Source organism: Nannobrachium achirus (assembly GCF_963921795.1).
Source record: "Nannobrachium achirus genome assembly, chromosome: 15".
NCBI classification, from domain to species: domain Eukaryota; kingdom Metazoa; phylum Chordata; class Actinopteri; order Myctophiformes; family Myctophidae; genus Nannobrachium; species Nannobrachium achirus.
This window is the reverse complement of record NC_137822.1, coordinates 6366106-6383709: the sequence shown is the minus strand read 5'-3', so window position 1 is coordinate 6383709 and position 17604 is coordinate 6366106. Positions and strand designations below refer to the sequence as shown.

General features: G+C 40.3%; 1 protein-coding gene across 1 annotated transcript; it reads left to right on the top strand.

Moving 5' to 3' along the window:
* Window positions 1–1481: 1481 nt before the first annotated feature.
* LOC308299187 (proteinase-activated receptor 2-like) lies at window positions 1482–3367 on the top strand (the record flags this gene model as incomplete). Its single annotated transcript, XM_080742905.1, has 2 exons — window positions 1482–1488; window positions 1980–3367. The coding sequence occupies 2 exons, from the start codon at window positions 1482–1484 to the stop codon at window positions 3365–3367; spliced, it is 1395 nt and encodes a 464-aa protein (XP_080599031.1).
* Between the last annotated feature and the right edge of the window lie 14237 nt (window positions 3368–17604).

Here is a 17604-nt window from a genome sequence, read left to right as displayed (position 1 = left end):
ACTAGTTTAAGTATACTGTATGTACGGTAGGTAAATTTGTTAGTTGTTGCTTTAACTTACTTCATAGACATCATAAACACTTTTAAGGCAGCAAGGACTCGAGCAGGTTGTGTTATGGTGTGAAAAACATTTGCTTTGCATATAAAATACTAATTCATTAGGTCACATGTCTGAGATGCTGTCCCACCCCCACCAAATCTATCTTCAACAAGATGTGTGAGATTAATTGTGAGGCTCTCAATGCAACACGTGAATACTTACTTCTTTGGCTGAGGAAAAGAGCAGTTTGAGCCGATCAGCGCTATAGCCTAGAAAGGCTACCCCCACCAATCTCCCAGACCAGACAGTTACTCCCCCCATCCTATCCTATCCTATCCTACAGTTAATCAGGCGACGTCTGTCTGTCTGTCTGTCTGTCTGTCTGTCTGTCTGTCTGTCTGTCTGTCTGTCTGTCTGTCTGTCTGACTGTCTGAGCTACTGTATGCCCGCTTCTCCTCAGTGGCTGGAGCAATTTATCAGAATTAAGTGAGGCCTAACACTGGATGCTAGGCAGGCAACACACAACTTAGACGCCTGTTTTCTAGTTTTTAATGCAAACTCTGCACATACTTTGGGCATATCTGCACATATATTCAAACAGGTTTGGACTTGTCTTATTGATCACTCAGAGTTCAGAGCCCAGAGGGAGCGCATACCTTTGCCATCTCAGCTTGATCTTTAAAAGACCCCATAAAAGATCTTTAAAATATCGTCTTTGTCGGGTGAAAACCTTGTATGTCCAAAACCGTTCGTTTTGCATTTATTATTTTTAAAATGATTTAAACTAGTGAAAACAGCCGATCTACAAGCACGCAACGCCTCGCACCGCGAGGCGTTGTGTGCTTGTAGATCTGCTGTTTTCACTACCTTTGTGCGACGAAGGCCTTGTATGATGAAGCAGGGCTTTACTTGGTGAAAAAACGTACAAATTTGGAACTTGGAGATACGAGGTTTCTGCCCGACAGTGACGATATGTTTAGTCTCAAAGTGCGGCTTAACATTTTCAAGACATGCGCGTAAACTAATACAGTACATACAGTACAAATGGAGTGGACAATAGTATTATCAGAAACACATAACTGTGTGTACAAGTCAAACACATTCTGCAGAAAACCTGAAGACTTTCAGCAATTGGGCCTTATGATCAAAATAAGAACATAATAATGGTGTGTAAAAAAGAAAATCTAAAATTTGAAAGCTAAAGCATCTATACTATGCTACTAAGTCCCACCCTGGAGAGAAGGGGGAGGTACTCTCACTGAGTCTCACAGATGGCAATACTTATATTTCACCTGGCTTTCAGGGTGGGACTCTTACACAGAAGGTTCATGTTAGTAGTGAAAAGAGAAGAAGACACACACAAATCAAGAATCATGGCCTCCATAGGATTACTGTCAGTCATGCTATTTTTCACCTGGATTTCAACATCAAATGCAGTGAGGATGACAGGTAAGGCTCAATGTAGTTAAGTACCTGTAGGATAAATATTTCTTAACATGATGTTGGAATTTGGGAAACTATTACAAAATATATATGTTTAAGAATATATGAGAGCTTACAAGATAGCATTGTTTTTAGGTCAATATTCATGAATAATTTATTTGCAAAGCAGATTAATTGAAACAAATATTTTGAACTGTGATAAGATGTCCTCATAATATAATTCACACATTATATCCACTATCTTTAACAGTGGTAGAAACATGTGATGTATAACATATCAGGCCATTTGGATCCCAACCACAACTATAACAGAAAGTATGTAGCTGTCTGCCCACAGTATATGAAAACAATGTTCTCAAGCTGGGCTTTACCTATGAAGAATAATACAATTTTGTTGCAATAAGCTCAACATATTCAAAAATATACATGAAAGACATACCAGTAAAATATCCATCACAAACGTAAAACTAACCGTTGTTTTGTCTACTTTCTTAAAGGAGACAAAGGTCATGGTTCCATTGATCATGTGGACCGCCAGGACCAGCGCATAGTTAGTGTGGATGAAGCAACAGAGGACAACAAAGGACCAAGACATGGTTTACCTGCAGGGCTTGTGGTGGACCACAACCTCAATGTTAGTATAGTTAATGGAGATGATGAAGTTTATGTGGATAATGAAATGGATGACATTGATGGAAAAATACACAACTACAGTTTCCCTGGGGTTGAGGAGGACTATGGATATGATGTCAATAATGAAACATATGATGATTACCCTGGGGTTGTGGAGAACTATGGATATGATGTCAATAATGAAACAGATTACATTGCATATGAGGTTCGAGTTCGTGTGGATGAAGTAGCAGCTGACTCACTGAAGAGTCATCTGACCACCATCTTCCTCCCCATCCTCTACATCATAGTGTTTGTTGTGGGCCTGCCTGCCAACACCATGGCTCTGTGGGTGTTTCTGTTCAGGACCAAGAAGAAGCATCCATCAACGATCTACATGGCCAACCTGGCTCTGTCTGACGTGCTTTTTGTCATCTGGATCCCCCTGAAGATTGCTTACCACTTTAATGGAAATGACTGGATCTTTGGAGAGGGAATGTGTAAAGTTTTGATGGGGTTCTTCTATGGGAACATGTATTGCTCCATCCTCTTCATTGCCTGGCTGAGTGTCCAGAGGTACCGGGTTGTGGTCGATCCTTTTTCTGAGCAGAACAACAAAGTGGCAATTGGTGTCTGTGTGTCCATCTGGGTTTTCATCTGGACCACCACCATTCCTCTATACCAGTATGATCACACAGTTAGAGTCATAGACCTCAATATTACCACCTGCCATGATATTGTTGCCATATGGGACTCAAATGACATATTCGCCTCTGTCAAGTACCGTTATTACTACTTCATGTTAATGGCCACCGTTGTGTTTCTTATTCCTTGCATAGTGATAGTTGTAGCCTATGTCCTTATGTTCTGGTACCTAAAGAAGAAGATGGTAGGTAGCGTAGACAGAACAGCAGCAAAGAACCGTCGCAAAGCTTTGGTGTTGATTGCGACGGTACTGGTGACATTCCTGGTGTGTTTCATCCCCAGTAACATCATGTTGGTGATTCATTACTATCTGCTGAGCATTGGAGAGACTAAAACTGGACATGTCTTCTATATCACCACTCTGTGTTTGGCCAGCCTTAACTGTTGTCTAGACCCCTTTATTTACTACTTTGTGTCAGATGACTTCAGAAAGCATGTGAAGAACACACTGCTTTGTAGGAGCAGGAAAACTGCAGATAGGTTGGAGTCTGTGGAGAAACACTGCAAGAATAACAAATCCCCTGAGCCTGGGAATACAGAGAGCAGTAGCTGCTTATCAGACAGATAAGGTGCGCTACACACAGTTGCGACAGCTATCGTGTCCGTGTAGTATGAGAATGAGGGGGGAGTGGAGAGTCCAATGCATTGTCAATGGAAGGTTGTTTGGTTTTTTGTCGTTGCCGTGTCTCTTGGCCAAAAGACAGCCTTCGGTTGAGCAAGAGACACGGCAACGACAAAAAAACCAAACAACCTTCCATTGACAATGCATTGGACTCCCACCCCCCCTCATTCTCAGACGATACGGAGAATATGTCTCACGCATGTGTGTGAATGCTGCCTGAGAGTGAGGACTCTGGGCAGACACTGGTGTACTGTATTTGATGCTATCGACTGCACACTGCCTGTTCCTCCTATTCTGTTCCCGACCCACCAATAATATTTCTGTATTTTCACCTTGTGATAGTGGGGAAGAATAAATAGGACTCTTCATAACAATAGATACAGTCAGGGACGTGCTGGGCCCCTGATTCAGCCCGGGAGAGAGATCTCTCTCTATAGCGCTGCTGCTACTCAAAGATTTGTGACAAAGTGACAAGCCAGTGGGCCAATTACATGAGTTATATTTCGTCGTTGTCGGGTGGAAACCTTGTACGTCCAAAACCGTTTGTTTTGTATTTATCATTTTAAAAATGATTTAAACTAGTGAAAACAGTCGATCTACAAGCACACAATGCCTCGCACCGCGAGGCGTTGTGTGCTTGTAGATCTGCTGTTTTCACTACTTTTGTGCGACGGCATTGTATGATGAAGCAGGGCTTTGCTTTGCGAAACAAATTACAAATTTGAAACTTGGAGATACGAGGTTTCTGCCCGACAGTGACGATTTACTTTGTTGGCCGCCCAGCCCCCAAAATGGAACAAAGGCGGACATTCATTTATTCATTTTTCCTAATGGCCGGCCTGGACCAGCCGGGAATGAACCGGCCATTCGGGAGTTGTCCCGCTTTTCCCAATGGCCAGCACGTCCCTGGATACAGTGTGATGAATGATTTGTCACACTACATTTGCTGAAAATGTTTTCACTGCACATTCCCGGGCGGTCTTAACTCACCTTGGCTCTCAGGCCCAGATCTAGGCATTAAGTTTCAATAATTGGTTTGAAGGTTAGATGAGGCAATACCAAAGTTGACACTGGTTAGCATCTGCAAAAATATTATAGAATAATGGGCAATATACGCACACACAAAAATACAAACTCTGTTTTTACAGTTAAATGCATTGAATGTAAAGGATATGTTTTGAAACAGCTCAAATCATGTTTAAAGCAAAAAATAATTTCCAACCGGGGAATACACAGAATTAGTTTTTTGATAGAGATGGGGGTTTTAAGTGTGGGGAGATTATAAAAAAAAAAATACTTCTTGTACACACCATCTGTCACAATCTGTGTGTGTGTGTGTGTGTGTGTGTGTGTGTGTGTGTGTGTGTGTGTGTGTGTGTGTGTGTGTGTGTGTGTGTGGATTTGAGAAAGCATTAGTGGGCGGCAGTGGCTCAGGAGGTAGAGTGGCCACTTGGGAATCTGTTCGATCCTGGGCTCCCCCAGAGTTAGTGTCGAAGGATTCAAAAGACACTTATAGAATCGGGTCAAAATTCTAATTTTCACAATTGTTCAAAAATAGCAGATCTACAAGCTCGCAGCGCGGCACTCGGTGCCGCGCTGTGAGCTTGTATATCTGCTATTTTTCTTTTTTTTGCGACCGTCAGGTCGCACTTACTACCAAAACCTCCACCGGCTGTCTGTCCGTCTGTCCCTCCGTCACACGTCACACTTTTGCCCTGCTCATATCTCCGCAACCGTTGCCCCGATCCATGCCAAATTTTGCACACATACTCCTTGCCTGCCAAACCACAACCTTCACCCATCAATTCTCACATGGCCCTCTTCTAGCGCCACCATGAGGCTGATTCTTGAAAAAAACATTGTTGGACACTGCTCCTACAATTTTTGCCCTAAAATCACGCAAATCGGTACACAGTATGTCTACACTCATCTCATCAACATGGATATGTCCCATTTAGCGCCACCTTCAGGCCGATTTTTACATACACATTTTTCCACACTTCTACACATTTTGGCCTAAAATCACGCTGCGACCTGACGGTCGCTTATCTCCCGATTAGGGAGTCTTACTGGTAGTGTTGTCCTATTCTAGGACAAGAGAGGGCAACTGTTGTGATCAGACACAATGCATTCTCACTCAGACAGTTCATTCTAAACCTTGTTTTATTCCTGTGACCTCCTGTGATCTCTGTGGCCGCTGTATGAGACATCTACTGTCTGGTGCAGCATGGTTCAGGCGGTGTTTCTCAGTAAGTTTCCATATGTGTTTCTAGTGAGATGACTGTACAAGTAGGCTCTATAGTTACGTGCAGAATGCAAGCATCTAACTTCCTGCCATCCTTCAATTAGGAGCCGCGACCCAGATAATGTTTCCTGCACTGTGGTTGCACGTCGCTCCATCTCCTGTTCAAATTACCTTGTATTTGTGAACCACAGTGAGTCACACGTCACACTTTTGCCCTGCTCATATCTCCGCAACCGTTGCCCCCATCCAGGCCAAATTTTGCACACATACTCCTTGCCTGCCAAACCACAAGCTCCACACATCACTTCTCACATGGCCCTCTTCAAGCGCCACCATGAGGCCGATTCTTGCAAAACACATTTTTGGACACTGCTCATACAATTTTTGCCCTAAAATCACGCAAATCGGTACACAGTATGTCCACACTCATCTCATCAACATGGATCTGTCCCATTTAGCGCCACCTTCAGGCCGATTTTTTCAAACACATTTTTGGACACTACTCCTACAGATTTGGCCCTAAAATCACGCAAATCGCTACACAGTATGTCTACACTCATGGCATCAACATGGATCTGTCCCATATAGCGCCACCATCAGGCCGATTTTTTCAAACACATTTTTGGACACTGCTCCTACAAATTTTGCCCTAAAATCACGCAAATCGGTACACACTTGCTCTACACTCATGTCATCAACATGGATCTGTCCCATTTAGCGCCCCCACAGTATGTCTACACTCATCTCATCAACATGGATATGTCCCATATAGCCCCACCCTCAGGCCGATTTTTTCAAACACATTTTTGGACACAGCTCCTACACATTTTGGCCTAAAATCACGCTGCGACCTGACGGTCGCTTATCTCCCGATTAGGGAGTCTTACTGGTGTATATCTGCAATTTTTCAACTCACTATATAAATAATGAGGATAACATAGTGTTCTCGCCTTTCAGGTGAGCCCACAATAAAAACTCTAAATCAAATAAATTGTTCCTTATTTCTTATGTTTGCCAACTTGACTATATTCTGCAATGTGCCAACTGCCATGTGAAGCTCCACCAATACTCTAGCTAACACCACTCCCAGATTATTTTCCACCAATTTCGCCTCATTATCTAAAGGCCCTGCCTTTGTACTGTCTGCGGCAGAAATTGATATGCGGCGGAACTCACTGTATAAATAATGAGGATAACATAGTGTTCTCGCCTTTTAAGGCGAGCCCACAATAAAATAAACAAATCGATCTACAACCTCATACTGTAGTGTCACACAGTGTGACGCTTGTTATTGATCACCTACAGTATTTTTGAATATTTGAAGTGTAAAACAGGGTTAAAATGGCTAAACCGAATTTGATGCTATTAACACATTTGGCAGGGACCGCCTGGAAACCCCCCAAGGACCCCTGGAGTTCCCCGGACCCTACTTTGAGAACCACTGTGCTACTGGATGCCAGGCACACCCACAGACTGTAGAGAAAACTGGGACTAAGGGAACGGTGACATCACCCCCAGGTTTCTTCAGAGCGTAAATTAAGCCTATTTTACCCTCGTATGGGTGTCCGCCATAGTCTAGAAATGGTAGCGGAAATGAAGGCTATTGGCTTCAACCGCAGCGAGGGCGGGACAATGTGTTAAGCTTGACGAAAAACAAGAAGAAGAAGAAGAAGAAGAAGAAGAAGAGGAAGAAGGGACAAGGGTGAATGCTGGGTACTCCTACACCTCCTACAGCTTACCCTACTTTATCTTCAATTCTAAAATAAATGGGACCATATTTTAACAGAACGCATATCATGGTGAGTTAAACAAGACTTTAAAAGTATTTATGACAATGTTTATTAAGGTAATAAAATCAAGTGTAAAGTCTAACTTTCCAAATCAAGTGTAAAGTTAGGCAAAACACAATTCACTTGAATGGAGCGTAATTGAAACTAGCGGCCATTCGTAGGAACCAACATCTTTTTTTTAATGTATTTTTATAGTTTTGTTTTTTTACATATAACACATAAAGACATAAAGACATCCACATTCACACACACACCACCTGCCCATGCCCATTTCCTCTTTTTAACATCACAACAACTTTTTAACATCCCCTTTCTCTCCAACCATACATTGTGACCATACATGAGCACTATCCTTAAAGGTGAATTAAGACCTCCCATTTTCAATATTGAAATATGTCATTAATATACCTTAGAGGAGTTGTGTGGAAATAGAAAAAAAGTTCCCCCCCTTCTGTGTTGCCTAGAACTGGAGGATTGATTTTGGGGGTTGTATTGTAAAGTACAATGTGTGATGTCATCAAGTTGTAATCAATCTTCCAGTTCTAGGCAACACAGAAGGGGTGGACTTTTCTCCTCCAAGGTATATATTAATGACACAGTTCAATATTGAAAATGGGTGGTCTTCCCCTTTAAGTGTTTGTTTCCGTAGCATTCATATATATTTCCCAAAGCTGGTCACTGGAAGCTGGAACTAACATCTTTACTTACATATTTAACAATACATTCTTGAGCACAAACAAAAACAATTAGATGCACAAACCTGGGAAACTCAACAATAAGTGTTCAGGGAAACAGATCGCGGATACAGGAAGCCTCGTCTCCTCCATATGTGGTGACTGCCAATTATCACAGACACTGAACAGAATTTAGCCAATATCCTTTACTCTTGTCAGTAAGAAAACAAGGGAAACCAGGTGCTCACAGGAGGTAAAAAGGGTAAAAGGATGTAGATGGTGCTCACGGATCAAATGGGATCAAGACATGAGAAAGAAACTGAGGCGATCCATGCAGGCATTCAAGGTTAAAAAGAGGAACAATCCTTTACTAAATTAAAAAGGCAACTGCTGACATGTTTCGACCACACTGGTGGTCATCATCAAGCCAGTGTGGTTGAAACATTGCCTGAATTGCCTCGGGTTTTTTTCTTATCCTTCTCTTGGCTTGGGCATTTCTGCAATCTGCCAGCCTCTCACATCTGATGTACATTACAGAGACTTTCCCACTTGAACACAAGCAGCATTCTGTATTGTTGGTGTAAATAGTTTGGTGTAGTGGCAAAAAAAGAGCAGACAGTTCAAAGTGAAAGGTCATATTGATGGTTTAAGTGGTTAAGTGTCTGAAAATGCACATTAACATGAGTCCAACATAAATTCTACTGATGATAGTCAAACAATAAGGTTGAATCTGCAACGTTAGTTTCATACAATTTGTAGTGGGGGAGGGGGGTCCCTGCTTCATCTCTGTCTCAGCTAAGGGGTCCTTGGGCTGAAAACGTTGAAGACTGTCTTACTGTCTTCATAATCATCAACAACAACAACAAACGCACGCACGCACGCGCGCGCGCGCGCACACACACACACACACACACACACACACACACACACACACACACACACACACACACACACACACACACACACACACACACACACACACACACACACACACACACACACACCTTAATTGTCCTTAATTGTCAATAATTGTCAAATGTTATAAGCATGTTCTAGTGATGTGCACTTTACTGAAAACCATTTTTCTAATATATTACTTTTTAAACATTTGAACAAAATTGTCAATTATTCATGGAGGTGCCCAGCCCCAGATGTCCCTATATGGTGCTCACCTATCCTGTTACCGTCTCGCTGCAGTCCAAACATGTTGATGTTGCATCCACGGTTCATTCTGTCTGATGTTGTTGTAACAGGCAGGTGATGGATGATGGTGGTTTATCATTTTGCATCATGGAGCAGCTTGTCAGTCATTATTTGAATCATGATGTCACACATGTGTTGACAGATTTAGCGAGAGAAATAAGCAACCAGCTCTATGAAAACAAGCCCAAAAGAAGTGACTAAATATGGGCTAAATGAGCACTTTGAACCTATTATGCATTAGATATTTGAAAATAGCCGATCTACATTAAAGCGGCGCTATGTAGCTCAGTGGCCTTGTGGTTAGAGTGTCCGGCATCCACCCTGAGACTGGGAGGTCGGCGTTCGAACCCTGGTCAGGTCAGCGATCAAGGGTTTGGGGGGGTAAGTCCCTGCAATTGACATACCTGTACTAGCGTCATGTCCAGGGGGTGTACTTGTACATCAAGCTGCCTCACGCTACAGAAACAGGAGATAGGCTCCTGCCCTCATGGCTCGGCAAGGCTAACTTACTTATGTAACTTTTTTTATTAATGAATAAAATGTAATTTTGTGCATTCTATGGTGGAGCAGTTTAATAAAATATATCTGTAATATCTGATGGTAGAGTATGTTAATACAATATATTAACTTATACAACCTGTTTGGTATAGAGTATGTTAATACTCTAACTTATACAATTAGGGTGGTTGTATTTTGTCTCCCTGCTCTTCTATCGAGATATATTTGAGGAAAGTGTAGTTAAGCAAGCTAAGAGAATAATTGCTGACCCCTCTCATATTCTGCATTCAGAATACGAACTGCTACCCTCGGGTAGACGTTATAGAGTCCCAGTTAAAAACAAGAAAAGACATTTGAACAGATACAAATACTCATTCATTCCCATATCCGTTAATCAGCTTAACTCAGGCCGTTAGTAGGGGTGATGACTCTAGTCTAATGTAATGTAATGTATGCACTTGACCTGTATGTCAGCACTGTGTGTTGTGCACTATTCGTTGTAATTTACTTTCTGTCTGTCTTGTCCTGTTGTATGTTATGTAGCAGCCTGCATGTCCAAGACAAATTTCCTTCGGGACCAAATAAATTAATCTTGAATCTTGAATTTAGATTGTGTCAAAGGTCATGTGTCGTATCAGCTAGACACATGATCAGACAAGATTCAATTCATCCCCTGAGCAAGCAGACAAGCTCCATTAGCTCAGCTCTTGTGCAGGAAAACCAGGTTCAAATCCATAGGAAAGTTACATTGTGCAGCTTTAGACAAAAGCTATTTCATTTGTACCCATGGGGTGCCACAAAAGCTAAGATGACACTGTTGCAGAAACATGCATGATTATATTATTCACCAAACGAGGCACAAATTACCCCATGAGTCATGTTACAATGACCATCAAACAAGGTTTTGATATTCCATACTGATTGGCTTCATAAATCTGTGGGAGGGGCCTATACTTTTTTGAAAGTAAGGTAGAGGCCTTTGAAAGTAAGGTAGAGGCCTTTCAGGCCAAGGACCCCTTAGTTGAGAGAGAGTTGAAGCAGGGACGCCCACAACCTGTTCAATGATTCCATATAGTTTCATCATTTGACAGCACAATCATCAGTGCATTTTCGATTCATGTCAATTTGTGTTTTCAGATATTTAACCAATTGAACTGTCAATACTATAAAAACACAATGTCTGGATTTGATTGCAGTTCATTGAGTGAATGTAACATTGACACAACTAAACATTTTTGAACAACTAGTCTGAAAACAACTATTTTAATGAACAATGAACACAAGGTTAAAGTGATCTCACGTTTTGGATGCCAGCAGAGAGTGTCAGATCTCTGAGTCGGGTGTTTTGGTGAAGTCTCTTCTTCAGACGGTCACTGTCTTCCTGATAGCAAATCCTCCAAATGATGAACTCTCTGCTTCACCTCCTCTAACCATTCCCTTCCCTCCTCACTGTACTGCTTGTTGTGCTTGTTGTACTGTATGAGCATTGTCACCTTTCTTTTGATGGGTTTTCCATGGAAATGTACAGTAAAATGAATCACTCGGTCACTATGCAAACTTTGCCTTTGGTTGGATTACCTTGGGTAACAACGATGTGACGATAATTTGTTTTTCACACACCCATATCCACCACTATGATGAATATTAATGAAATGATACATCTGCTTGACTAAACAAGGTATATTCTGATTCGATGTACAGTACATTGTGACTGAGGGAAGTGCTTGAAATTATTGGGGAAAATTGTAATTTAGAGTGTAAAATAAAATCCTTACCAATAAATGTCTTCATCAAGGTCTTTGTAAAAGTGTTGTTCCTTTATCATGATTCTGGATCAATTGTAAACGTTCATTTTTCACCAATACCACTCCATGGCAGAAAAACAGCCAAACCCACTTTGCCAAGTTATCAAAACATGTAAACTAGAGAGGTGCAATTCTTCGAAAATTGCAAATGTGGTTGTACTGACGCAAGTCGCGAGGAATCAGCTGGAAAGAAAATGTGTACTGTCCTGATGAATTCCGTCTTACCATTACAGTTTACAGTTTAGGCATTTAGCAGATGCTTTTAATCCAAAGCGACTTACAATATGCAGGTAATACATCAATATAATTAGCAAGATATGTCAGTACATCAACAACAATACAACAAATGCAAAGGAATATCAATCTAGAAAAAATAATAATAACAACAGGTAGACCACGCACCTAATCAGTAAAAAACATCTAAAACCTAAAAATGCTATCTATCAAGGCATCTGATCGGCTCGCCGTGATTGGCCCCTTGGTGAACTATGTTGGTCTCGGATAGTCCGTGCTTGTGGTCTGTATGCTTGTACCTTGATTTCATATAATCATAAAACCTGATGATTATGTTGTAGGAGGGAAAAAAAATCACTGCACCCCATCTTTAATGTTTTATGTAAAGCACTTGTTGAAATGTGCTACTAAACAAATGAATGATCCTCGTCTTGCTTTTTTCTTCTTTTTCTTTTTGCCACCCTCGTATTTTTTCTTTTGTTTGTTTTGTTTTCTGAAAGGACACATCTGTGTCAATGTTGCCAGCTCTGCTTATTAAAATCAACTTTGTTTTCTGTAAAGTTGCTTGTATAAATTATTGGTGGTTGCAGGGTGCCAAAATGACCTTGTTTAAACAAAAGGACCCCCACAGTTTTTTTCCTTTTTATTTTATTTTATAACAGATCTGTTTTTAAATATCCAATGCATAAATGTTATAGGCCTATGCATAAAAGTGCTCTTTCAGCCTATAAATAGTCGCTACTTTTGGGCTTGTTTTCAGTTGGTTGATTATTTCTCTCAAATAATACTAAACACTGATCTGGGTGTAACATTCAAATAGTGATTGATTGACATGCTGCTCCATGTCATGATGTATAATTAATAATATAATAATTATAAACCACCACCATCCATCACCTGATACATGCTCACAACGCTAGTTAAAAATTGTCTTTCAATCACGATGATATGCTTTTTGTGAAAATAAGGTCCCATTTATGTTAAAATTGATGATAAAGTTGCGGGGGGCATGGCCAACTAAACTGATACCAGCCGGCTTTGTGTGCTGTATTTCGGGAAGCTCCGACCACATTCTCCCATGTATCCCTGCGGTTGCACGTGACTGTTGGCAGCCATTAGCCTCCTCTGGTCGCATTTCAATCTATAATGGCCACAGGTTGAGAACCACTGTGGTGTGTTAATACAATTTCTAAAACGGCTAGTTCCATTCCTTGATTCTGATTGCTGTGGTATATGAGACTATAACCCACACCTTGAATCAGTTTATATCAAACCCAGGTGCGTTATTTCTTTCCACAGTGTTCCACGTGCACCAATTATCTGCACCTGTGTTGTTTCTGCTGCCTGGCCGGGAACTACTTTCTTGCAGAGCAGACCTTATTGTGTATTATTAGTGAAATAGAACACTTTTAATTGGTACATGTCTATGATTTTCATGTTGCAATATTGTGACCGTTTTAGAAAAGCAATAAGCCACGCGAGGCTTGTGGTTACCGGGGTATTATACACCGGCTGAGAGGGTCGGAAACACTCGGCTGCACCTCGTGTTTCCCAACGCCTCTCAGCCGGTGTATACTACCCCGGTAACCACTCGCCTCTTGTGGCTTATTGCTTTAATAACTTACACGTATCTGTATGGTAGAGTATGTATTTTGGCTGTGCCTCTCACAGACAGCTCAGCTCTGCTGTGTGTGTGTGTGTGTGTGTGTGTGTGTGTGTGTGTGTGTGTGTGTGTGTGTGCGTGTGTGTGTGTGTGTTCCATGATGACAGGTTTAGTTGCGATGGACATTAGGTGGGGATTGATCACTAGGTCATCACTGATATGGATGTTTTGGTTCAAATGTATTGTATGTTGTTTTGGGGTTTGTTGTATTTTATTGAGCATGGTGGTGATTGTGAACATAAGTGTTTCCTGGTGGCGCTAAAACCGTCTTGTGTCCAAACGTGTCTGCTCTGCTGAAAATGCATTTTCTTTTTAGTAAAGTGCCAGAGAGACAGGGAGACACTCTGTTACTGAACAAACACTAGCAATGATTGCTATCAGACTGTATAGCTATTTTAACTTTTTATTTATATACATGTTTTAACAAAAGCAAAGATCAGTTACTGCAAGTTTAGTTTAAAAACTTTGTCAAGAACATCGAGAACCAGTGCACTAGGATAGGCTATAAGGTCGTGCCTTCAGTTAGCCAACAATTCCACCTTACAAACATGGATATGAAGCTACAGTATAGGAAATATATTATTGCTCTATGTGTTGGGAAGCTACATGAAGAATAAGGTTATAGACTGAATGTGTATATTGCATGCAGTAGTTCATCACCATCTGATCTTTTCCAATGCATTATATTATTTTATAACTGCTATTTGCCTCTGCAGTACTCAAAATCTACTAGGAGAAAATCTGTTGTTCAGATCATCACTTATCATCACAGGGTTTTTGGCCAGGATAAGGATTCCTCTTTTGTCAACAAGAGGGCACTAAAGATTCTAGCTGGAGCCTTCATTCAATGACATTTTGATTATGCTTTCCCCTCTTGGTACAAGAATGTTTGTTTGTTACTATGGATTCGTATAGGAATGGGGCGTGCCTGATAAAAATGAATATCTAAGTCTAAATACTGAATCAATCAACTTAAAAACTGTCTGGGGTTTAGATGACAAAATGACCGACAGAAATGTTTGAAAGTGAAACATGCCCTTAAGCAAAATAGTACACAGTAAATGACTTACTGTATTTACTGTATATCTACAATAGAATATGTAATTATAGTGTTCCATTCACAATTTAAAATGTGGTTCAGACACAAAACAATATAGGCCTATACTATAAAGTATTTAACCTTCCCCTGTCACCTGTTACTCATCCTATGGTATGTAAAGCAATGACGGGAAGGGTCTTTCAAAAACCACCGCATGATGAAACACACAGGAGGACCTGTCATGACATGTCCCTTCATAAATAAACCCTGTCTGTAGGTCATCACACTAATCATAAACACGTTTAAAGGACAACTTTGTTTTTTTACAACAAGGGTTCATATTTTAGATTGTAATCAGAGAAAATAAAAAGTGAGTGTTAAAATGTTTTCATTTGCTTCGTTCTATTGTTTTATCGCGTTTACCGTGCTAAAATGTGGGGCATGCGTATGCATGGGGGCATGCGTACAAGTGGCTAAATATGTCTTTTTAGACACAATAACCCAGCAGTTTCTTTATTGCTATTTACAGTAACACTTCTAGCCCCCATAAGTCACATCCAACCATGAAAGGTTGCATTGTATCTTGAGAATGGGCTTATTCTGTGTAAAATGACATATTTAGCCACTTTTACGCATGCCCCCAACAACTGAAATAAGACTCTCTAAAACAATAGAAAGAAGTAAATTAAATAATTTTAACACTAATCTTTTATATTCTTTCATTACAATCTAAAATATGAACCCTTGTTGTAAAAAACTAAAGTTGTCCTTTAACTATGACTCATGAACTCATGAATGTGTCATTGTGTCTGCCTCGGGTGCGCTCAATCCCCCTAATGGGGGGATAACCAAAAGGTCACTGTCCGAGGCTCTCTGAGCTACAGTATGCCCGGTTTTCCTCAGTGGCTGAATTTGCACAAATGCATTGACCATTAGCATGTGCACACAACTGCCTGTATTCCAGTTTTTAATGCAAACTCTGCACATATTTTGGGTGCTCATAACTTCGAATGGGTATGGACTAGACCAGGGGTAGGCAACCTTAGGCACAGGGGCCAACGTTGGCCCAGGGGAGGGTGATCACCGGAACTCTGGCATAAGTGTGTGTGTTTTTTATTTTAAAATCAAATCTTTTTTTAAACGTGGTCAATTAAATAAAGTTTAATAGCAAATGACATCTTGCACAAAATTCTACATTCATTAAAACTCTGAACTCTGACTGGGGAGGGAGTCGGGGAGATAGGTGGATTATTGCTCTAGGTCTAATGATCTTTATGTCCTGCCAATCAAAATATCTCAAAATATTTGTCATTAAAATCTATGTTGACATGGCACTTAATTTCAAAAAGGTTGCTGATTTCTGGACTAGTTATTGATCAGTCAGAGTTCAGAGGTTGCATACCTTTGCCTTAATGCCATGTCAGCTTGATCTTTAAAAGACTGCTCATGTTTAGTCACTAGGCTCAAATGACACTTAATTATAAAATATAAATGTAATTGGTATTTACCCCATATTAAATACTTAGGTGTAAACCTACCCAAAGATTTATCTCAACTGTATGATGTTAATTACAAAGGTGCAACTAGATAAATGTATGATGACCTAGACAGATGGTGCATGCTTCCTCTGGACCTAGGTCCTAGGGGGTAGAATAAGATCTGTTAAAATGGTAATCCTACCCAGACTATTATACCTCTTTTTGTCGCCACCAGTAGAAATACCCATGAAACAATTCAGAGAATGGAACAAACACATTTCACGTTTTATTTGGGACAAAAAAAGACCTCGGGTGAGCTTTTACCTGTTGAGACCCCTTGTATACTGGTGTAACCCATCATATGTTGCTAAATGGAAAAGCATAGAACTATCTGACATCGAATCGATGGGTAAATCTATCACTTAAAATTTGGTTTGAGGTGATAAGGTGTTTCCAACTTCAGAGGGAGGTTAAGCTTCTAAGCTGGCCAGCATATGATCCTGACTATATGCCGGCACTGATAGACACAAGATATAGAAAATGGATTCGCCTTGGTATCACTTCCATATGCACAATAATTAAAAAAAGGGGATATTGACATTTTTGAAAAATTAAGTCAGAAATATGGACTGGTCAAACAAGACCTCTATAGATACTTCCAGTTGAGGGATTTCTTTGGTAAAGAAATAAAAAGGTCTAAAGAAGAGATTACACCAACTATAATTAAGGTATTCACTGATGCGTATGACTCAAAGAGTAAGAGGGGTCTCGTAAGCAAATTGTATAATATAATGTCATTGAAAAAAGATTCTACAATGTATATAAAACAACGATGAGGAAAAAGAAATGGACATTGTGATAAGTGATGATGTATGGTTGGATACATGGACAATACAATCAACAACAACCAACTCTTTATCTTGGAGAGACTTCAGTTGGAAAAAACAGATTTGCTTCTTTATAAAGCAGAAGTCCAAGCAAACAGGCAACCAATTGGACTGGAGGGATTGTGGAGAAACAGCTGTAGATCATGCGCACATCTTTTGGTCTTGCCCTGTGATACAACCATTCTGGACAGAAGTAACAACACTGTTTTAAAAAATAATGGGCTTCGATATCAGTAATACTACATTTGAATTCTTGTATCTTACAGAAAAAATGCCCTACTATAGACCTATATGTTAATATTGTGAAACAATTACATCTTATGGAACAAATGACATACTCTCTGAGAAAAGGAGGTAGGAGAAAGGAAATGGGAGAAATGGCCAAGACAATTGGGTGATACCTCTGATTCTTTATGAAGGTTGATGATATCCTATCCCTACATGTACATGTTATATGTTAATCTTGTAAGCATGACAACTGTGCCGGGCGTCCCATGACCTCCTTTATTTTATTTTATTTTATTTTTTATTTTGGTACCTTATTTTGTTCTATTTTGTCATTGTCTGTCTTACATATTGTCTTTGTGCTTTGTATTGTTAAAAAATAACATTGTGACCTCAAAGAAGTTACAAGCCAGGCCTAACAAAGAGTCTGGGACACATCATT